The sequence below is a fragment of the Neovison vison genome, chromosome 3, assembly GCF_020171115.1.
Source record: "Neovison vison isolate M4711 chromosome 3, ASM_NN_V1, whole genome shotgun sequence".
NCBI lineage: Eukaryota > Metazoa > Chordata > Mammalia > Carnivora > Mustelidae > Neogale > Neogale vison.
In genome coordinates, this window is record NC_058093.1 from 41525803 (window position 1) to 41547633 (window position 21831).

At 53.6% G+C, this 21831-nt stretch overlaps 1 protein-coding gene across 1 annotated transcript in view; it reads left to right on the plus strand.

Moving 5' to 3' along the window:
• Nucleotides 1–21317, plus strand: part of MROH2A (maestro heat like repeat family member 2A) — a 45385-nt gene extending 24068 nt beyond the window's left edge. The window contains exons 24-43 of the mRNA XM_044240887.1: nucleotides 1113–1235; nucleotides 2206–2285; nucleotides 3956–4064; nucleotides 4866–4961; nucleotides 8606–8710; nucleotides 9828–9951; nucleotides 10571–10689; nucleotides 11512–11664; nucleotides 12071–12225; nucleotides 14124–14283; nucleotides 14359–14552; nucleotides 14890–15027; nucleotides 15504–15618; nucleotides 16710–16856; nucleotides 16974–17156; nucleotides 17718–17873; nucleotides 19346–19477; nucleotides 20126–20228; nucleotides 20475–20540; nucleotides 21028–21317. Of these exons, the coding sequence (XP_044096822.1) occupies nucleotides 1113–1235; nucleotides 2206–2285; nucleotides 3956–4064; nucleotides 4866–4961; nucleotides 8606–8710; nucleotides 9828–9951; nucleotides 10571–10689; nucleotides 11512–11664; nucleotides 12071–12225; nucleotides 14124–14283; nucleotides 14359–14552; nucleotides 14890–15027; nucleotides 15504–15618; nucleotides 16710–16856; nucleotides 16974–17156; nucleotides 17718–17873; nucleotides 19346–19477; nucleotides 20126–20228; nucleotides 20475–20540; nucleotides 21028–21149 (2580 nt within the window). The 3' untranslated portion in view covers nucleotides 21150–21317. The remainder of the gene's footprint in view (nucleotides 1–1112; nucleotides 1236–2205; nucleotides 2286–3955; nucleotides 4065–4865; nucleotides 4962–8605; nucleotides 8711–9827; nucleotides 9952–10570; nucleotides 10690–11511; nucleotides 11665–12070; nucleotides 12226–14123; nucleotides 14284–14358; nucleotides 14553–14889; nucleotides 15028–15503; nucleotides 15619–16709; nucleotides 16857–16973; nucleotides 17157–17717; nucleotides 17874–19345; nucleotides 19478–20125; nucleotides 20229–20474; nucleotides 20541–21027) is intronic.
• Nucleotides 21318–21831: the final 514 nt, after the last annotated feature.

Sequence of the window (21831 nt, forward strand, 5' to 3'; positions counted from 1 at the left end):
CTGTCTGAGCCCCCATCCCCACCCAGCAGACAGCCAGGAGTCCCACCCAACTCCCAGCTTTTGGGAAACCCATTGCCTCAAACTGTGCTGTTCTCTGGTGTGGGGGGGGGAAGTTGGGGGTGGGGCAGACAGCCTTCCCCAGCAATGCTGGGCAGGTGAGTGTTGGTCCCAGAAGTCACAGGATAGACCCCCCCCCTTTCCCAGCCTCGCTCACTCCCTCTGCCCCCTCCCCTCCTGACATCTGACCGAAGCCCTTTAACAAGGGACAAGAAGGAGGAATGTCCTCAGGGAGGCAGAGGGACTTGCTGCTTTCTTGGAAGGGCAAGGAGGCAGATATACAGAATAAAGCAAAAATTGTTTCATTATTGTTTTTAAAACTGTGGTCAGATACGCATACCATGAAATCTGCCATGGTATGCGTAGGTGGGCAAGGGTTCTAGGTCAAGCCATGGTAATCATGCTTCTGCGGAATTAAGGACATTCACGTTGCTGTGTGACTGTCCCCAGCAGCTGTCTGCAGAGCTCTTCATCTTGTTGGAATGGAAAAGCACCTGTTGACCATATGCTCATGCCGCCCTCCCCGGCCCCTGGCAACCCACACTCCCTGTCTCTAAAAGTTCAGCACCCCAGGAGTCTCATGGAACTGCGCTCACGCAGTATTTGCCTTTTTGTGACTGGCTTGTTTCATTTAGCATAACGTCCTCAAAGCTCATTCATGTTGTAAAAGCAGAAACAATTTTATCTCAACTTCTTTTGTCTCTGTGGCAACACACATGGTTCGGGGTCCTTGGCTGGGGAAGGTGCCCACGGATGGTCATAGCTGTCCTTTGGCACAGGTGTCGGGGGACGGAGGGAGGTGGTGTTTTCAGAGGGCACCAGAGTGCTGTGCCTTGTCTGGCCCCTGGCTGGCCTCCTGGCCGTATGGCAGAAGCTCAGTTAAGGGAGCTGAAGGACAGAATAGGCCTGCCATCGTTCAGATGTCTCTGAGACATCTCTGGACGTCTCTTCTTTGGCATGGAGGGAGAGTCCTCCCCGATGAGGGCTGTGGCTTGGGGTCTTTAGGCTCACTCACAACCTGCTCCAACCTTTCCCTCTTCTTGGTCTGGGAACAGGACATCTGTCTCAAAATGGCCTTCATGAAGAGTGTGGTACAGGTCACCACCGCCATCAAAAACATCAAGGACCTGGAAGACTTTCAATTTGCCCAGAAGATGACTCTTACTGGCATCATAATTGTAAGCTGGGTAGGGGGCTTCCTTGGTGTTGGGCGGTTTTTGGGTCTAACTGCTGGCCAGCTTCTCCTTGGTCAGAGGTTTTCAGAGCTCCTTGGGGCATCTGAGGAACAAGGGGTCTACAGGGTTCCTGAAGCCCCTCCCTGTCTCCGTTCTGCTTCGATCCCCCTGTAAGGTTCTGAGTGTGACATTTGTCTCTCTGACAAAGGGTGTGATGGCCAGGAATCGGGTGGTGCCCGAAGGTGGCTGGTTCAGGGCTGGGGGACAGAGGTCTACTGGGTCTGCCCTTCTGTGGCCCCTGTGTTTCTCCACAGGAGGGACTTAGGGGCAGGTTCGGCCACAGACAGGTCTTAAAAGCTCTTTTTGCACAGAGCTTCAGTGATTTCTAGAAAACGTCAGCTGCCTGAGGGCTAGACGCCTTGGTGGAGGCGATGGAGGTACAGGCAGCCATTGCCCTTCAGCCCCAGACCTCCCCCCTCCCTTCCAAGGTTGCAGCTCCTAGAAAGTATGCCCCTGTGTCGGAAGCCAACCCTGAGAGAAGCGAGGTGTGGATGGAACAGGAGGCCCCTAGGAGGGAGGGAACCTCCTGCTCCCACTCTGGACTAGAATCTGTCCCTGTGCCACTTCACACCAGGCAGCCACAGCCCCATGAAACAGACCTGGTTTTACACATAATGGCTCAGGCAGGGGAAGCCCTTTGCCCAAGGACACACAGCAAGGAGGCGGCAGGTCTGAGCGAGAAGCCCCCAGGCCTGTCTAGAGCCCCACTCCTTCCCACACCAGATTTTGCTGCCTCCCCTAAAATGCTAACAGCCATGTGATCCTTTAAAAGTGAGAACATTATAGGGGGTGTCTGCACCCTGTACAGTGCAAGGCCCCGGGCACCAGCCTGAGGGGTGCCGCTGCCCCCACGCTCACTGTCCTCACCGGCGGGCTCTGGACATTTCATTCACTGCCCTGCTGTGCCCGGCAGGCCACCATCAAGGCAGAGCCCACCGACAGCCTGGTGTCTCCTGTGCGGACCATGGCAATGGAGGCCCTCTCACACCTAAGGTGAGCGGGGCCTCTGTTCTGGCCCCAGGTGTCTCGGAGGGTGGGGCCAAAGACTGAGACCACCCTTCAGTGTTCCTTGAGGGGGAGGGTCGCCCCTACTTGGCCTCTCTGCCTCTGTAGCAGGGGCTTTGGGGGCAGCACTTGGGGCAGTGGGCTGCCCTAGGACATGGGGTCTGCTTCCATTAGGTCTTTTCCCTAATTCTCAGCAGTAGTTCAAGTTGGGCTCTTCTCCTGGGTTGGGAGGTGACTGGCTGTTCTTTAGTCCATTAGGGGGTATTTTGAGCAAGAAATCGCATAATGACACTCAATAGGATAGCAGGGAGATGGCATCCTTTTAGTTGGGTCGGGCGGAGTCAAGGAATTTATTGATTGATACAGCACTGATATAGTTAATACAAAGTGATACAAACTACAGTACAAAGTGATATAATATCCCAGGTTTGCCTTCCTGGAGTGTTCCCACTGAGTGCTTCCCACTGGCAAGGAAGGGGGAAGAAGTTGCGTAGCGTTAGTATTTGAATGGGCTGGGTGGTCTCTGGGAATTCTGCACCTGTGGGGGCAGATGCATTATTTAGGCTCATAGCAGAAATATCTGTTGTGGCCCCCTCACCCTTCCCCCCCATCCGGTGCCCTTAAGAGTCAGCACATAGGCAGATTTTAAGTAAATTTCATGAACATCTCTTTGGGGCCTCAGTGGTAAGGCGAGTGTATACAGAAGGAATTACAGGCCAGAGCTGAGTGGTTTTGGGTGAATAAAAAGAACAAAAATCTAAGACCAGAAAAAGGGGGGGCTACTGACAATTTTGTCGATATGACAGGGGTGATCAGAACGTCTGGCATCTGCCACAAAATAGGAGGATTTGTGTAGGAGCTGGAAGCTCCCGGCAGGGCGAAATACAGCATCTCCTTGCAGGGCAGGAGTTTAAAGTTAAGTGGAATGGTGGTTCCCAATCCTGGAGGCACAACCGAGCCAACTGGGGACCCGTGAAAAATACCAATACCCTGACTCCACCCTGGACCTTTCAGTAAGGATCCCTGAACCCCAGATGTGGCCCTTGGGCACCTCAGAGCTTCTGTAGGTGACCCCAGTATGCACCTAGGCTTGAGAACTATTGATGACAGGATAGGAGAAGAATGAGTTGGCATGCTTCAAGCAACCAGCTACCACCCTGAAAGTTCACTAAAGCTCAGATGGCTGGGCTCCATTTGAAATTCTTGATTCAGTAATTCTGATGTAGGGCCAGAGAGTTTGCATTTCTAAGAAGCTCCAAGGTGCTTCTGGTCTGGCTGGTGCAGTTATCACTTGAAAACCCTTGGGCCAGGGCCAGCTTGGGAGGCGGAGTCTGTGGTTATGGCCAGGGAGGAGCAAGGAAAGATTTCTGAGCAGGAGAAGGACAGGATCAGAGCAGGCATCAAGTCGGAGAGCTAGCCTTGGGCCTCTGGGTCTCCCCATCAATCACAGACACAGTCACTGGATTCTGGTGGCTGGGTAGACCCAGGGCCCCTCCTGCTATCCTATTGAGTGGGGAAGGATGCTTGCCTGCACCCCCAACCAGGGAGGCTAACCTCTCCCTCGATCTGTGACAGGCCTCTGCATCCTGGACTGTGCAGTGGGGGTGGCACGGTCTCAACTACCCTCTGACCTCTCCTCTTGTCACTGCTTTCCTTAGCAACCTGAAGCCATTCTACTCCACCGAGGAAAGCAATGAGCTGATGGATATCAGTATTCATTCTGTAATTTCTCTCCAACCCCCAGCAGAGGATAATGAGTCCATTCAGGTATATCCCTCTGAGCCACCTCATTTTCTGGGTTAGGACTTGAAAGTTTATGATAACTCGGGCAGTGCTGAGAGCCCACCCTCCTGAACCACCTGTGAGTGGTTAAAGGCAGCAAAGTGCAGTGGGCCTTATTAGTTAGTGTAAGGTAATGTTAGCTGCTGTAACAGCTAAACCCGAAAATCTCCATGATCTAACAAGAAGAAAGTTTATTTCTCACTCAAGTAAAGTCCAGTTGGCAGTGGGGGTGGAGATGGAGCTGCTTCTTTGGGGGAACCTGGCTGAAAGAAGCCTGACTATCTTCAGTGCGTGGCTCAAGGTCCCTTGTGGGTACTGATATCCACCCTGGAGAGGAAGAGAAAGAATATGGAGGATTTACGAGCCATGCTTCTCACTTTGATTGGCCAGGACATAGTCACATGGTATGTCTAGATGAAAGAGGTTCTGGGAAATGCAGTTCCTGACTGGATGGCTGTTTCCCAGCAATAATGTGGAGAAGGAGGACAGACCTTTTGTGGACAGGTAGCCATCTCGGCCTTAAGGCCCTGGTCCTGGATGAGGAGTCAGAAGAACTGGACTCTGGGGGTTCAGTTTCCTCCTTTGTAAAATGGGTTCTTCTTCAGAGATTGTCTCATATGTCACATGAGACTATAGGTATAAATGACCCAGTCTGAGCAGAAGTAAAAGGGTGATTTTCAGACCACCTCATACTTCTCAACTGTGGCATGGATCATTGCAGAGTCGTGGTGGGTGGCTGCGCACACCCCCTCATTGCTGCCCGGTGCTCCCCTCTCTTGGCCATAGACCCTGTATGTGAATGCGAAGCATGCCCTGGAGCAGCTGATGGAGGGTCTTATGCAGAGGCAGCTGGACCCCAAGGGGCTGCAGGAGATGGTACACGTGAGTTCCTCGGTAGAGGGCCAGGAACTAGGGATGGCCACCCCTCTCAGAGAGCTGGCGTGAGGTCCAGAGTCTGTGGAAAACAGGGGTATGTGTTAAGATTGCTTCAATAATTTTATTTTAGTAAAATTTCAGATATACTATAAAGTTGCAAGAATAGAATAAAGAACTCCTATGTACCCTTCATCCAGGGTCACAGTTCTTAATAGTTTGTTCCATTTTCTTTTCCTCTCATCCTCTTCCCTTCTTCTTCTTATTTTACACACACACACTTCTTGAAGCATGGAGAGTTAGTTGCAGACATCAAGAACAAGAACACCTCACCTTCGTGTATAACAACAGTACAATGATGAAATCAGGAATTGTAATGTTGATACAATGCTATATTCTAATCTCTGGCTAATATTCAAATTTCCTGAATTTTCCCAGTAATATCCTTTATAGTGACTTTTCCCAATCCAGGATCTAAACTGGGTTATACAGCGCATTTACTTCCACGTCTCTATAATCTCCTTAAATCTGGAACAATTCCCCAGTTTTCTTTTATTTTTCAAAATCTTAGCATTTTTGAAAGGTATGGCTAGTTGCTTTTTAATTGGGCCATTTGCTTTCTTATTATTGAGTTTTCAGAGGTTTTATGTATTCTGAATACAAGTCCTTGACAGATACGTGATTTACAAATATTTCCCCCCAGTCTGTGACTTGTGTTTCCATTTACTTCATGTGTCTTTTGAAGAACAGAAGTTTTAAAATGTTGACAAAGTCTAATTTACCATTTGTTTTCTTTTATGGATCATAGTTTTGATGTCCTAAGAAATCTGTGCCTAACCTAAGGTCACAAAGATTCTTTTTTAAGAGATTGTAGTTTCAGGTTTCACAAGAAAGTCTAGGATATATTTTGAGTTAAGTTTTGTATGTGGTGTGAGGTATGGATCAAAGTTTGTTTCTTTGTTTGTTTATGTACAGACAACCAGTTGTACCAGTGCCATTTGTTGGAAAGACTTTTTTTTTTCTCCTTTTTTTTTCCAATTTATTTATTTTCAGAAAAACAGTATTCATTATTTTTTCACCACACCCAGTGCTCCATGCAAGCTGTGCCCTCTATAATACCCACCACCTGGTACCCCCAACCTCCTACCCTCCCGCCACTTCAAACCCCTCAGACTGTTTTTCAGAGTCCATAGTCTCTCATGGTTCATCTCCCCTTCCAATTTACCCAAAAGCACATACCCTCCCCAATGTCCATAACCTTCCCCCCTTCTCCCAACCCCCCTCCCCCCAGCAACCCACAGTTTGTTTCATGAGATTAAGAGTCACTTATGGTTTGTCTCCCTCCCTATCCCATCTTGTTTCATGGATTCTTCTCCTACGCACTTAAGCCCCCATGTTGCATCACCACTCCCTTATGAACACAGATGCAAAAATTCTCACCAAAATACTAGCCAATAGGATTCAACAGTACATTAAAAGGATTATTCACCACGACCAAGTGGGATTTTTTTCCAGGGCTGCAAGGTTGGTTCAACATCCGCAAATCAGTCAATGTGATACAACACATCAATAAAAGAAAGAACAAGAACCACATGATACTCTCAATAGATGCTGAAAAAGCATTTGACAAAGTACAGCATCCCTTCCTCATCAAAACCCTTCAAAGTGTAGGGATAGAGGGCACATACCTCAATATCATCAAAGCCATCTATGAAAAACCCACTGCAAATATCATTCTCAATGGAGAAAAACTGAAAGCTTTTCCACTAAGGTCAGGAACACGGCAGGGATGTCCATTGTCACCACTGCTATTCAACATAGTACTAGAAGTCCTAGCCTCAGCAATCAGACAACAAAAGGAAATTAAAGGCATCCAAATCGGCAAAGAAGAAGTCAAATTATCACTCTTCGCAGATGATATGATACTCTATGTGGAAAACCCAAAAGACTCCACTCCAAAACTGCTAGAACTTATACAGGAATTCAGTAAAGTGTCAGGATATAAGATCAATGCACAGAAATCAGTTGTACTTCTCTACACCAACAACAAGACAGAAGAAAGAGAAATTAAGGAGTCAATCCCATTTACAATTGCACCCCAAACCATAAGATACCTAGGAATAAACCTAACCAAAGAGGCTAAGAATCTATACTCAGAAAACTATAAAGTACTCATGAAAGAAATTGAGGAAGACACAAAGAAATGGAAAAATGTTCCATGCTCCTGGATTGGAAGAATAAATATTGTGAAAATGTCTATGCTACCTAAAGCAATCTACACATTTAATGCAATTCCTATCAAAGTACCATCCATCTTTTTCAAAGAAATGGAACAAATAATTTTAAAATTTATATGGAACCAGAAAAGACCTCAAATAGCCAAAGGGATATTGAAAAACAAAGCCAAAGTTGGTGGCATCACAATTCCGGACTTCAAGCTTTATTACAAAGCTGTCATCATCAAGACAGCATGGTACTGGCACAAAAACAGACACATAGACCAATGGAACAGAATAGAGAGCCCAGAAATAGACCCTCAACTCTATGGTCAACTAATCTTTGACAAAGCAGGAAAGAATGTCCAATGGAAAAAAGACAGCCTCTTCAATAAATGGTGTTGGGAAAATTGGACAGCCACGTGCAGAAAAATGGAAAGACTTTTCTTCATTGAATTATCCCTGAGTCTTTGTCAAAAATCAACTGACTATGTACTTGTGGGTCTATTGCTGTCATTTCTTCTGTTTCATTGATGTATTTGTCTATCTTTACACCAGTGTCATCCCATCTTGATTACTGTAACATTACAATAAGTCTTGTGATCAGGAGCAGATAGTATGAGTTTACTGATTGTTTTTTGCTGCTGTATCCTACAAATACTCATAAATTGCATTCTCCCTTTGTTTCCATTCAAAATACATTTTACTTTCTCTTCTGATTTCTTCTTTAACCCATGGGTTTAGAACTTCCCAATGGTTAAAGATTTTCTAGAGATCTTCCTGTTTTTGATTCTCAACTTAAACCCAGTGTGGTCTGAGGACACACTTTGTATAATCTGAATCCTTTTAAATCAACCCAGACTTAGTTGTTGGCACAGTATGGTCTATCTTGGAGACTGTTCTGTGTGCATGTGTGTTCTGTGTTGGATGGAGTGTTCATAAGTATCAGGCCAAGTTGGTTGGTAGCGCTGTTCAAATTTTTCCTGTCTTTCCTGATTTTCTGTCTTCTTCCGTGAGTTTCTAAAAAAGAGGTACTGAAATCTCGAACTCTTGCTGTGGATTTGTTTCTTTCTTCTTCAGTTGTAGTAGTTTTGCTTCATGTGTTGTTAAGCTCTGTTACTATGCACAAGAACATCTAGGCCCTGGAGTGCAAGGCAGGCTGTGCTCTTGGACTTTGACCTGCAGGCAAACATTTGGAGTAGGGCCAAAGACAGCAGCCAGGCGCCATCTTGGTGAGGATAGTGGGGATACCCTTTCTGCCCACAGCTTCATGTCCCTCATGAGGGTTCCTGGAATGAGAACCAGAAGTGTCCAGAGCCACCCAATACCCCTGAAAGTCAGACTTTGAGTGGAGAGATCAGGCAACCAATAGTTGGCCAGGAAAGGCTGGCCTTGGGGTTTTAATTGTCCCTTCTGTGTTCTGGGCTCTACCCATAGCTTCTGGAAAAGTGGATCTTGTCAGAGAAAGAAGGGGAGCGGGAGAAGGCCATGAACCTCCATCTTCATCTCCTGCAGATCTACGTGCAAAGCATCGGTGTCTGTGTGAGTCCCTGAGCCTCTGATCCCCTAGCCTGTGGCTCTGGCACCCACAAAAAAAGCTTCTGTCTCTATTTAGGAGAAGAGGGAACACTTCTGAAATCAAGTTCTGTTCCCTGAAGAGTCCCTTGGAAAGAGGCTCTCTCATTTGGGAATGACAGAGGAGGCCCCATGAGGAACTAGCCCTGAGCTCTGGGCTGCAAGAGAGGGGCGGGCGGTGGCTCAGCATGGATCCAAGTCTGATGGGGCCTGAGGCTCATTCATCAGTGAGGGCCCTGTTTAAGAAGAAAAACACACACTTATGAATATCCCATTGGTTACGAAAGTGACTATCTACTCAGTAAACTACTATGAAATTACAAGTTCTACAAAGTTTGGCAAGTGCTGTAAACATCACGAAACTTGGAAAAGCAATGAGGTGTTTTTGTTGATTAACTCTCTGACCTGGCTCAATGAGACATCTCTTGGTTCCTTTTTTGGCCTCATGCTCTTTGATGGCTTGGCTTTCAGTGATGGCATGGGGAAGATGGGGTTCCTGGGGCGTGGAGTCTGGGGTCTGGGGACAGCCTCAGGTCAGGGGACTGGTGCATGGTGAGAACAAGACGAGGTGCACCCCTGGTGGTCTGGAGGCAGCATTCAGGTGGAGGTCTGAGCCCCGCAAAGCGAGGCCAGGTCCTAGACTCATGCTAGGTTTGGGGCCAAAACACTGTGCTGAAGGCATCGTCTGGATTCTCTGGAATGATTCTCCACATCTCCTGGAAGAGGAAGCACTGTGATTTTCTCCCCTTTACAGATGAGGAGCATGAGGGTGTGAGACTCAGAACCCTGCCCGGGTAACAGAGCTAGTGAGCTGGGGAGGCCAGATTTGAACCCAGGGCTCAGTTACAGAAACAGGGCAGGTGTCCTGATACGGAACCTGGGCCTGCAGCCAGAGGGCCAAGTCCTGAGCCAGACTCCTCCAGTCCTGGCCTGCCTGCTGAGTCTCTAGGGGCCCCACTCCCCAGTGGGGAGTTTTCCAGCAGGGCTCACTCTCTCTGGCTGCCAGTGACGCTGCCCCTGGGCAGCACTAGGTGTGTATGTGAGTGGACACAGGATGTGAGCCTTGAAGTCTCCTGTCCCTCAGATCCCCCTGAAGCTGGGGCAGTTTGGCACGCTGGTTGGACTCATCGCCCCTTGTACCTGTGACTCCCACAGAAGAACCCGCATGGCCTCCATGAGTGTCCTGGCCAGCCTGCTGGATCTTCATGGTATGGGGAGGGTGAGAAATCAGGACATTGAGGTTGAGGGGGAGGTCTGACAGCAGGGGTGTCAGCCGTGGGACCATCCTGGGGGGGGAGCATGGCCTCTCTGTGTAAACAAACAAGGGTGATCAGTAGAGATGGTGGAGAGGGTGCAGAGCTCGCTCAGAAACCATGGAAGTTTCTAGGAGGAGAGGCTCACTGGTTTGGCACAGCTCACTGAGGGCATGTCCTGTGTACTAAGGGACCTCACTGGGAAAAGATCAGCTCACAGATACCAAGGACACAGAAGTGGCCAGAGATGAGCTGAGAGGCGAATGCAGGATGGTAACTTTCAAAGGGGGAGACCTCGCCTCTGGCTTGGTGGCTGGTGGCTTCCTGAAAAGCAGGCATCTGAGCTGTGTGTAGAGGTGGTTTGGAGGGAAAGGACAATGAGAGCAAAGACAAGAAGGGATGGAATGTCCAAAAACTGAAGTGTGGTTCAGGCCTGCAGAGCCAGGTAGCCCTGTGGGCCAGGCCAGGAGGCCACCCCGATGTGGCCTGTGGATGGGCCCTTTGTCCTTCTGATCTAAAATTATATTTTAGATCTAATGTCTAAATCTAGTGTCTAAAATTATATTCCCAACAGCAAGCCAGACCTGCTCCTCATGGGGCCCTTCCAAGGAGCTGGAGCTTGCAAAATGTAAGGAGGATCTCCAGAGCTTGGATGTGGAGAAGATTTTCAGTGCATCTTCTAGGATTGCCAAGGTGATGAGCTGGGAAGGGGGGGGTGGGCTCCTGGGCTGCACTCTGGCGCCTGGACCATCTCTGGGGCATGGGACTTTGCTCATTCTGGCCAGGCAGTCTTCCTCTTCCTCTGGAGGTTACAGTCCCCGTGGATTTTGGTCCAACTCATGCCCTCTGTACCTAAAGGACCTACAATATGAAAGATCCCTACCGTGGTGCCTAGCATGTAGTAGGTACTTAATAGGCCCCGCCTACCACTGGGGGAGGAGGGGCCCAGAGGGAATTAAACACAGAGCCTTGCACAGATACCACACACAGGCACACTAAGGGCTGAATGCCCAGAGCCACACAAACTCGGCAGAGGGGCTGATGACTTCTGCCTTGGGGATGGGGGCGGGGCAGAGACAGCATTCTGAAGCAGGGGGCTTATGGGCGGTGGGAGGATGCTTTAGGGTGATTGGCTCAGGGTGCACCCCGAGTGAGGGCTGCAGGGCAGTAGAGACAGGATGAGGAACGTTTGGGGGGAGCTTCCTGAGCAGGGTTCAGTGGGGTAGGCGGTGCCAGGGGAGAGAGGTGTAGGAGAGTTTGGGGGCACATGTCAGAAGCCTTGGAAAGCCAAGCTGAGCTCTGAGTCTTTGAGGTAAAGGAGTGACGTCCCGAGAAGGTTGGCGATTCGGCTGGTGAGATGCTGGGCAAGGATGCGGGGAGGAAGCCCCTGCAGTGGTCTGAGAGACAATGGAGGCCTGGGCTGGGCCGTGGTGTCAGGCAGAAGAGCGGGGGTTGTCAGTGGTGACGGGCTGGGGCAAAGAGCTGGATCCCAGCTGTGGTCTGCTCTGGTCCTAGGTGGCTTGCATGCAATTTAACTGCGATGAGGTGGTCTCACTCATCCAGAAGCTCTGTGAGAACATCGGGGCCATGGACCTACAGCACGATAAGGCCTCCGTCACCTGGATAGGCACCTTCCTCCAGATGCGGGCCAAGGAGCTGGAGGACAAGGTGGCAGAGCCGTGGCTGGGCCACTTAGGATGTGGTGCTGTCCAGTATACCCAGTATACCCGGGCTACAGGGACAAGCAAGGGCTCAGCACACTTGCTGAGAAGGGCTTCCTAAACCCTTGGTTGTTTGGAGGAGGAAATGGAGTTCTAAAAGGAGAAAGAAACGTGGGAGGTGGCCCCATTAGTAAGTGGACAGTGGACTAGAGGCCCGTGGCCATTTTCCTGGAGCATACTTCCTCCCATACAGAAAACCTGATCAAATCTAGGAACAGACCAAAGGATGCGCTGGGGATCTGGCCTCACCATCACCCAGTTGGGCAAGAGTCCCCAGAGGTGGGGTGTGCAGGCTGCGAGGGCAGCGGGCCGTGGGCGTCTAGGCTGTGCCGGTGATGCCCGCCCCTCCCCAGGTGGCCGAGATCCTGGGTGCCGTCTTGGTCCAGCTGCCGGTGGTGGATCACCTGGAGGTGCGGCGCCCCCTCATCGAGGGCACCCTCCTGCTGGCACACTACCACCAGGAGACCGTCCTCACGGCGCTCTTGAGACAGCCCCTGCCCATGGAGAGGTGGGTGCCTTGTCCAGGGAGCCACATTCCCCTTCGCACCCCAGACCAGGCTCACCTCACCACCACGGATATGTCCCGGAGGATGGGGCCCTCGAGCAGCGCTGGGAACAAACTGGGGCTGGGCCCGACCCCCTCCCTGCAGCTCCTGTTGGGGATGTACGACCTCGGGGAACCATGGACCGGCAGCCCCAGTGTCACATTTCCGTTCTCTGGAGCTGGAGTCAGATCCTGTGGCTTCTCACATGTCCTGGTCATCCCCTTAGGACTCTACCCAGAGCAGCCCTTCCATTCCCTGCAGAGGACAGATCTCTGGGCCCCCTCCCAAGTTTGGGCTTCCTCAGGATACACTGAGAACGTGATCACCAAGACCTGAGCAGGTCTCTGGATGAGCTCCACTCTGTCCCTCTTCCCTTCCACATGCGGCCCTGAGAGGGGAAGTCCAGGTGCCCCTCAGGTGGCCTCCCGTTAAAGCACCCCACCCCACCCCCTGCTTCTTGGGGTGATCTGCAGACTGCTGAGTTTCTGGGTCTCTGTCACCGTGTCACAGAGGCAGTCCGTGGGACCTCACCGGCCTGGGGGAGTGTGTTTGGGATGGTGCCAGGACTCCGTAGGGAGGGCACAGAGAGGGGTGGGCAGCTGTCCCCAGGTCAGCTGAGGCTGCAGAGCAAAGGAAGAGCCTTGAGACTGTTGGGGGAGGGAGAGGCGGCAGACCTCACTCAGCGCGCTGTGACACGAGCAGAGAGGCCGCAGGTCAGGAACCTCAAGGGCTGCCCCATGTGAAACGCAGGCCTGGCTCTGCTTTCTCATCAGAAGGGAGGACAATGTGGATTGCTTGATGTGGGGGGGTTAGTGGCTTTCAGAGCGGCGCTGGGGTGGGGGACAGAGTGCTGCGTGGCCTCCGTCAGGCTGGTGGTCTTGGTGGCCGGGTGGCGCTGGCTGTCACTGCGTTGGTTTAGCTCCCACGGTGTAACACATTGACCCGAGCTTGGGGGCTCAGAGCAAGCCCTGTCCTCACCTGACAGCATCTGTGGCCGGGGGGTCCATGGCCAGGGCCCTGGGGATGGTGGACCTGGGGCCTTGGCTTCCCCAGGCTCCTGTGGTTGTTTCTTGCTGTTGCAGGCTGAGGTCCTGCTTTTTTGTTTCCTTACACCCTGATGGCTTCTTTATGAGAAGTGGTTGCTGGTGAGCTCATGGGCCCACCTTCCATTTGGTTCCTGCCAGCAGGTGCCCCCCGCATGTCCCCCCGAAAAAACTCTACTCCCCGCCCTTGTGCATTTGGTTTTGTGGATTCGCAGAGGCTGGACACACCTGTCCTTGCTCGATTTGATCTCAGTGGACTTGGGTCTTTGGCCCTTCAGACCCCCCAGCCTCCCACTCCCCTGTACCTATGCACGTGGGGCTCATGAGGTCACTGTCCCGCGGACTGTCCCTTCTCAGCAGAGCCACAAGCCTGGGCTTGGGGATGGGGGTGCCACTTCAAACTGCCCTCTGGTCCCTAACCGCTACAGGCCCCCCTTCCTCTTCCGTGGGCCAGGCTGAACGTGAGCTGAAAACACCTTCCTCAAGGGTGTGTTGGGAGGGGGAGGGGCTGCTTAGGACCAGTGGGACGAACTGGGTATTTGGCAGCTGTTGCTGGATATATATATATGAAGGCATCACATAGGAGGCCGGGTGGGGACCTCTGAGGTCACCCGGCAGTGGGGCCGCAGGGTCCGGGGGTGCCAGGGCAGAGGAAGGGAGCTGAGTGTGGAGTCACAGACCTGGGCCTGCAGTGGTCTGAGGTTCAGGCACCAGAGTCTAACCCCTATGCAGAGGGCTTCCTGGGGGGGGTAAAAGGCTCTTAACCTGCCAGGACCCAAGGCGGGGTCCCACAGTCCTTCTCTCCTATCTTTGGTTAGCCACCTGACGGAGGTGTGGCTGGCTGTGGCCGAGAACGTGCCCTTCTCCCGGACGATGCTCCATGGGCTGATGGGCCGGCTGCAGGTGAGGTTCACCCCCAGGGCCACCCCCACGTCCAAGGCGGACATCTGGCGCCTGGCCGCAGTGGATCCGCTGATGGTGAGTCACAGGGGCAGACCCCAGGGCCCCTCGGGGGCTCTGAGGAGGAGCCCTGACACCTCGACCTCCCTACAGACCCTGTGCGCCATCCACCTCCTGATCCAGAAGACGGACATGGACGACAAGCTCCTGGATCTCTTCCCAGACCTTGTCTACACCCTCCTGCTGCAGCTCAGCAGCAACCAGGGGCCAGAGGCTGCATCGCCTGTCCTGAAGACGTGGAGACTGGTCCATACAGGGACGTTGCCCGAAGAGATCAACCTGCACAGGTGCTCTCGAGGGGAGTGGGAGGGGGGTGCAGGGCAGTGGGCCTGAGCTGGATGCTGCCTCTGTGAAGTCAAGGATCCCAAGAGTCACCTCTACCAAGAGGCCTTGTGGTCTTCTCCTGGTGGAGAGAAGTTTCTGGAAACAGATCTTACAACCCTCCCTCCCATGAGCCCAACACAGTGTGGTTTTCATTGTTTGCAGACCCACTCTCTCACGTGATTACCCTTAGCTCCTTGAGCTGGGCCCAATAGGCGCTGGGACCCCTGTTCCTCTGACCTGGGTGCAGTGTTTGCCCTCCACGGGGCAGCTTCATCAGGCTAGCGTCCCACCTTCTTCCAGGATCACGATCAAGTGCATGCAGTTGTTGTTCAGAAGACTCAGCAGTGAGCAGCTGGTTCACAGCCTGGAGGAGCAGGGTGTGTGGGCCCTCCTGCAGAGCAGCTCCACGTTCCTACAAGGCGTGGGCCTGCTGGCCAGGTGGGCACCCCTCCTCCCAGGCCTGGGCCGCGGGACTCACAGGGCCACCGCCTTCTTGCTGGAAGGTCTAGATTACAGTGGAGTGCTGGCTTCTGAGGGATTGCCAAGTTGACCCATGTTCCAGACTCTGGGATGACAGCAAGTAGGGCGAAGGAATCTTTGCTCCAAAACAGGAGACGTGAGGTCAGAGGCAGGGTTGAGCTCCCTCAAGGCCACACCAGGCTTCCAAGCTGGGCCAGAGTGAGAGCGACTTCCTGGGGCCTGGTCACTCCTGAGTGGCCCTGATTCTGGTCCCTTTGTATAAAAAAATCATGAAAAGTTGGTACTCTAGCAACATCCTGACCAAACCTCCCCTGGCGAGGAGGGGAGGCTCGGAGAGGTTAAAGGATGTGTCCCTGGGTGTGCACCCCCAGAACAGCTGTGCAGGGCAGCGACTGAGAGGACCTCCCCGCCCCTTGGCTGCATTCCCCCTGCAGGGGGTGCCTGCGGAGCGTGGAGGGGTACAGGCAGCGGCTGGCGGAGCTGGTGCTCAGAGGCATGGACTCGGATGTCCTCAGCTGTCGTGTCAGCAGCACGGCGGTCTGTGTGGAGGTGAGGCTCGGGGCATGGAGGGCCGGGCGAGCGGGGGTGGGGGCTGCTGATTCCCCCAACTCCCTACCCTGGCTCCTCTCAGGGAAAGGAGCCCAGGCTCTGAGGGGCATCTGAGACAAGGGGCAGGCAACTGTCCATCCCCCACCAGGGACATGGGTGAGTCAGGGTGTGCACTGTGGGGAAAGGAGTCCCGAGACCTGGGGTGCACAGCGAAGAGAGGAGTGCTGTGCCGAGTGCCGGCATCACCCAGGGGCCCAGAGAGGGCACCTTGGCTCTTGCTGGGGTCGATGGTGCTGGGGAAGGTCTTAGAGGAAGGGCTTGACGAGGTTTTGCCAGGCAGGAAAGCCAGGAACGGGGGTGACAGCCCCTGGGCCCCAGCGGCCCTCCCGAGCAACTGAGGCTCTTATAGGGTCCCGAGGGAATTGGCCAGAAAACTTTCAGGAAAACTTGTGTTGGCTGCATGATTCCCAATAGGGCTTAGGAGCCAACATCCTCCTAGTATGGGGTTGGCAAACATTTTCTGTAAAGGGGGCCATTTTGGGGCCACCAATTTGGTGTTTAGTTTTCTTTAGGTTTATTTACAATGTGCATACTTGTGCACATGCACACACACACACATGCAGGCCAGAGACGTCCCTCTTGGCCCGAGGTCCTGACACCTGGGCTGGCTGTGACTCTCTGGGTCCCCGAGGAATGAAGTTTGTGCTGCTGCTGGGACCCAGGGGCCCGGGCTCCAGCTTGTGAGAGCTGCTCTGTCAGGTCAACCGAGCAAACGTATTCCTATAGGTCACCCTTCTGAGACTTTCCCCACATATTTCCTTAGGGAGCCTCGCCACAGCCCTCTGAGGCAGGCTCTGGTGTCAGCGCCTTCTCTCCGGTGGGGAGGCTGAGCTCAGAGGGGTTCTAAGCCACTGGCCAGGGTTCTCCGCTGGCAGCAGGAGGAGCCGGGGTTGGTCGTGGGCAGCTGGGGCTCTGGGTCCTCTCCTATTCACAGACACTGCTCTGTGCACTGGATCTAGTCCCACGTCCTGTCTTGTGGCTGAGAAAGGAGCCCACAAGGGGCACAGCGGTCACAAAGTTCTCTTTTCTAGTTCATGAGTGACCCGGTTCTGTACCAGGAGAAGCTGCTGAAACCCACAGTGTTGACGCTAGAGAAGGGCGCGGACCAGGGGGACGAGGCTCTGAGGGTGCTCTCGCTGCGTGCCCTCGGCAACATGGCCCTTGGTGCCCCCAAGAAGGTGCTGCTCCTGACCCTGAGCCCAGGGGCCCGGCGTGCAGGGCCTGGTGGGCTGAGGGTCTGGGGTTGGCGAACCAGGCGGGGACTGAAGCTCCTCGCCATCCCCCCATTCCCCCAGGTGAGGCAGTACCGGAAGCTTTTGCTGGAGAAATGTCTGGACTCCTTGCGGGAGCCCGTGAACTCCAGTGTGGCCTCCGAGGGCATGGAGGCCCTGGCCAAGATCCTGGCTGAGCTCCGAGAGGGGGACCTGGGGTCCTCGTTCGGCATCATCTGCGAGCAGTGCAGGGCCTTCTTTGACAACGTGAGTCTAGTCTAGCTAGCCCCTTGCCCTCTGGGTATGGAGGGTGTTCCCCAAATGCCTCCTCAGCTAACATCTGAGCCCTTCTTCTCCTGTGGGACAGAAGGGGCTACAGGTCTGCCCCTACAGGTCCCAGGCTGGGCTGCTGAGGGCACGAAGGCGCTGGCTGAGGAGGTCTGCCCACGCATCCATTAGCTGATGGTGGGATCTTGTGAAAGACACCAGAAACCCTTTCTCTAGGATTCATGGGACCCCCTCCCCTGCTCTTAGGGTGTGGGCTTCTCCCCAGAATTCCTTGCAGCCTTTAGATGTTCTTTGGGCCCCTGCTGGGTGGCGGTGTGCCCTCACATCTGACACAGCCCTCCTCTGGGCAAGACTAGGTCACAGGCACCAGAATGGCACCCGGTCCCGAGAGCCCTGCAGGCGAGCCTCCATCCTGGTGGAATGTCCCAGAAGCCTTTGCAGGGGCCAAGGCGGCTGGAAGGGTCCACAGAGAGCGGCTGGGGCTTTGCTGGGCTCCTTGCTTCCCGAATTTAAGGACTTGCTTGTGCATCTCGGCCACAGGAGAGCGAGCTGTTGCGTTTGAAAGCCTTCGTCCTGTTCGGGAAGCTGGCGAAGGTGGTCAGGATTTCCAAGAAGCACTTCTTCAAGGAGGAAGTGAAGAAAGCTTGGATCACCCTCATGCTGCACTGCCAGGACCCCTGCTCAGATGCAGCCCAGGTCAGACACACCCTCCTCTCTGTGTCCCAAAGTGTGGGGACCTCTGGCCCCCAAAGGAGAATGTGCGAGGGCGTCTCTCCCTTGCTTCTCTCCATCAACCCCTTTCCTCATGCCAGGCTGGGGAGGGGGCCGTTCAGATGACCCGTAGACTAGCTTACGGAGGTGTCTCCGCTCGGTAGGGGCACATGGCGTAGCTTTCTTATCCAGTGGCTGCCTGCCAGCATCCTCTGCCCCATCTGCCTTCTCTTCCAGTGGATTCTACAGTTTGATATCCTGTGATGACTCACACCCTTAAAACACAAGCTTAAAACTCACCTTAAATCCCTCCTCAGTGGCTCCCTGTGGGGCAGGCCAGAGCTGGGGCTACTGGGGGCAGTGAGGGGAGGGGTGCCTGCCCTGGCCCTGCACACCAAGGTTCTCCTCCCTATGGAGGCCCAGCTCCCCTGCTGCTTCAAGCTCCTCCCACAGCTCCCGCCCGCCCGTCTGATGGCTGCCCCTCACCCCTGCAGGCTCCTGACCCTCACCTCTGTCCTCTCTCCTCACCTTCCTGTGTGGACTTGGGGGGAGCGGGGAGGGGGCTAAGCCGAGGGGTCATTCTTCCGTCTCCCAGTGAGCTGCGGTGTACCCAGCTGCTCATGCTCAACTAGCATCTTGGCCTCAGGTTCTGGGGTCCCAAGAATCCTGTGGGGGTCCATGCAGGGCAGGGTGGCGCGGTGGCACCCGTAGGTTGGGGAGGGCATCACTCCCGACTCTTGCTCTACCTCTGGGATACTGATAACACAGGCCACCTGCTGTCACCTCTCAGAGGTGCTTTCCTCACAAATCCATCACTGGCTCATACTGTTGTAAGTTGTCGCAGCAACCGTCTTATGGGGGGGCGTGCTTCCGGGAAGGCACACTTAGGAAGGGGACCGGAGGGTTTAAGGAAGGAACAGCCAAGAGGGCCGGAGCAGGGGGACCACGTGGCCTGGTCCCAGGCACACTGCTGCCACTCCTGTCCCTGGGGAATAGATAGCCCGGCCTCACCCTGCCCCCCAGTCTCCTGTGGCCCATCCCCACTGGAGGCTGGAGGCCAGAGGCGAGGGGCCTGGTTGCTGCAGTGCTCAGAGAGGGTCTGGGGCTGAGAAAGCTCACGCTGGTGCTACCAGTCCCTGCCAGGCTCCTGACCCCAGTGTCCTGGAGGGGCAGGTCCCAGGCTGGGCTGCTGAGGGCACGAAGGTGCTGGCTGAGAAGGCAAGTGGGCTGCATCTGCCTCCAGGGCTGTTTCCTTAAATGCACACCAGACACGGTATAGGGTGGCAGGGCTCTGGTCCCAGGTCTCCCTCTGTGGCCTCCTGAGGCTTTTCAGGGGCTGCCCACTGGCCTATGGGTGGAACGTCAGCCCTGTCATCCACCGCCCCACCCCCGGACCGTGGGAGTCCCCTTGGTCTGCCTGACACCCTTCTTCCATCCTCTGCCTGGTGTCTCTCCAGGCCTGTATGGCCACCATGTTTCAGTGTGTGCACTTCTGGGGCTGGAAGGCCCTGGAAAGCAGCTCGGGCCAAAGGAACAGCAGTGAGGCTGATGGGCTGACTGTTTTCCAGACAACGCTGTGCTCCATCCTGGTGAGGAAGCTGAGGGCCATGGGTCTGTTGGAGGTTGGGTGCCCTGGGGCTTGGGGCTTAGGGTTGCAGCTGCCGCAGACTTCTGTCCTGTGAGCCTTTGCTCACCTCACGGATATGAAACGTCAAGACCAGCACCGTCCAACAGAGACTGAATGCAAACCACATATCCATACGTTTTCTGGTAGCTATGTTAAAAAAATGAAAGAGGTGAAACCAAATTGAATAATAGATTTTATTTAACCCAGCAGATCCAAACCATTGTCATTTCAACATGTAGTCAATGTATAAAGTATTAATGTGACATTTTACGCTTTTGAGTTACTGTCATCAAAATGCAGGAAGCTCTTCATATTTAATTCAGACTGGGCACATTTCAAGTGCCCAAAGGCCATATGTGGCCAGCGGCCACGGTAGTGGACAACCGCTCCATTTGTAGACAATATCGTCTCTTCTCTGGGTCAGACAGAATGTAACAGAGGTCTGAAGGTCCTTATGTCGTCCAGCTGCTAGTCTGCTGTGTGATGCTGGGGTGGGCACTTGCCTTCTCTGGGAAGACCCTTGCACATCAGACAGATGGGAACACACTCTGAGCAGATGATCTCTAGGCTCTCATCCTCCCTGGTTCTGTTCATCCCTCGTCTTTTGCAGACTCAGAAAAAGCCTGCCGTGCTCTTTAACTTCTTACTAGAAACAATGACCTACATTAATAGTAACTTGTCAAGGATCCGAATTGCTGCCTGCAACCTGGCAGGTTGGTGAGCGTGTCTCCTGATGTGGGAGGGGCATTGAGGGCCAGACCTGAGCCAGGGAGCAGGGTAGGGGACAGACTCTGGTGGAAGTCCCCTTTTCTGTGTCCTCTCCCACGTAGCTTCACACCTGCCTGTTTCTCTATTAAGCATCTTCAGCGGAGTCCTAAACAGTTATCTCAAAAGGCAAAATAGACTCTCTTGCTGACCCAGTATTTGTGTGATGAGCATTTTGCTGGCTCTCGTTTTAGGAATTATTATGAAGCAGATGTCTGCACACCATCTGAGAAAACTGGACTTCCCAGCATTAAGGAATTGTAAGTAATAGAGACTTAATCATACTGAGTGCACTAACCTCATTTGGGGAGCTTAGAGAATCCGCCCAGGGAAGAGCCAGGCGACCCTTCCCTTGTATAATCAGGGCACAGAGGGCTGCATGAGCCTGCAGAGGACTTTCCAGGAAGACAACAAGTTGGGTGTGGAGTCCTTTCGTGCTTTCTGCCAGCCTCCCCATTACAAATATTTACAAAATGTTTCCACCCTGACTCCTTCAACCAATCCATAGGGCGCCCAGGTTCTGTGGGTGATCTTTCTGTCCCTGGTGGAGAAGCAGCCGAAGGCTCGGATGGGGGACATGTGTGCAGGCACAGCTCCACCTGCCGTCGTCTGGCTGCAAACACAGGGGTCCCCCTTCTGCAGCCCGCATGAGCCCCATACTGTACAGGAGGTCTGGTTGGGGGGGCTTCTACCAGCTTGGTGGCCCAGCCTCACCGGTTTCTGATTCTCTCCTGTGTTCACTCTCAGCTCTCCAGGAGCTACAGCTCGACTCGGACCCCGAGGTCCGCAGAGCAGCCTTGGAGACTCTCAAAATCTTGGATACGTGTAGCCAGCAGCCGCTTTTGTCTTCCCCTGGAGGATTTTGCTAGACGGTTCGAATATCAAGTATAAACTGCCCCCTCGGAGTGACAAACCACAGCCGGACTGCAGCGAGGCAAAACATTTTTAATTTAGTTTGTTAAGAAAAACATCGTTTTAAAATCGTCAGCGTCCCTTTTTTCCCCTCCCCTTGAAATAAACCTCCATTACTGTTGGGAGTGCAGATTTCTGATTGTAAGGTGACAACATCTCAGAGCCAAGGCAGCAGGGCAGAGGGAGAATTTAGTCCCCACGATTCCCCGGAGTGTGCGAGTGTCTGAATCCAGTCTGAAAGCCAGGCAGTGAGGGGAGGCAGCCTGCTGTCCAGCCTCTGCCCTGCCAGACCCGACCCTTGAAGGGAAAAGAGGTGTCTGCGAGGGACCATGATAGGCAGCTGACTAAGGAGGGCTGCAGCCAAGGTGCAGAGGTGTGGGGAGTGGCCACCTCATCTGGGGGTGACGGACGGGGGGTGTCTCCGGGAAGTGACACCGCATCAGGACTGCCCTTGCTCTTCCCATGATGGGGTCTGACGGGACTGGATGGGACAGGGACCCAGCAGAGCCCGGAACAGAACTTGGCTGAGGCTCAAAAAGGAGAAATGATCGTCATATCCAAGGACGAGGCAGGGCAAAGAGGAGGTGAGCAGGGGAAGTTTTTGGGATGCTCACGCCGGCAGCAGAGTCTCCTGAGCAG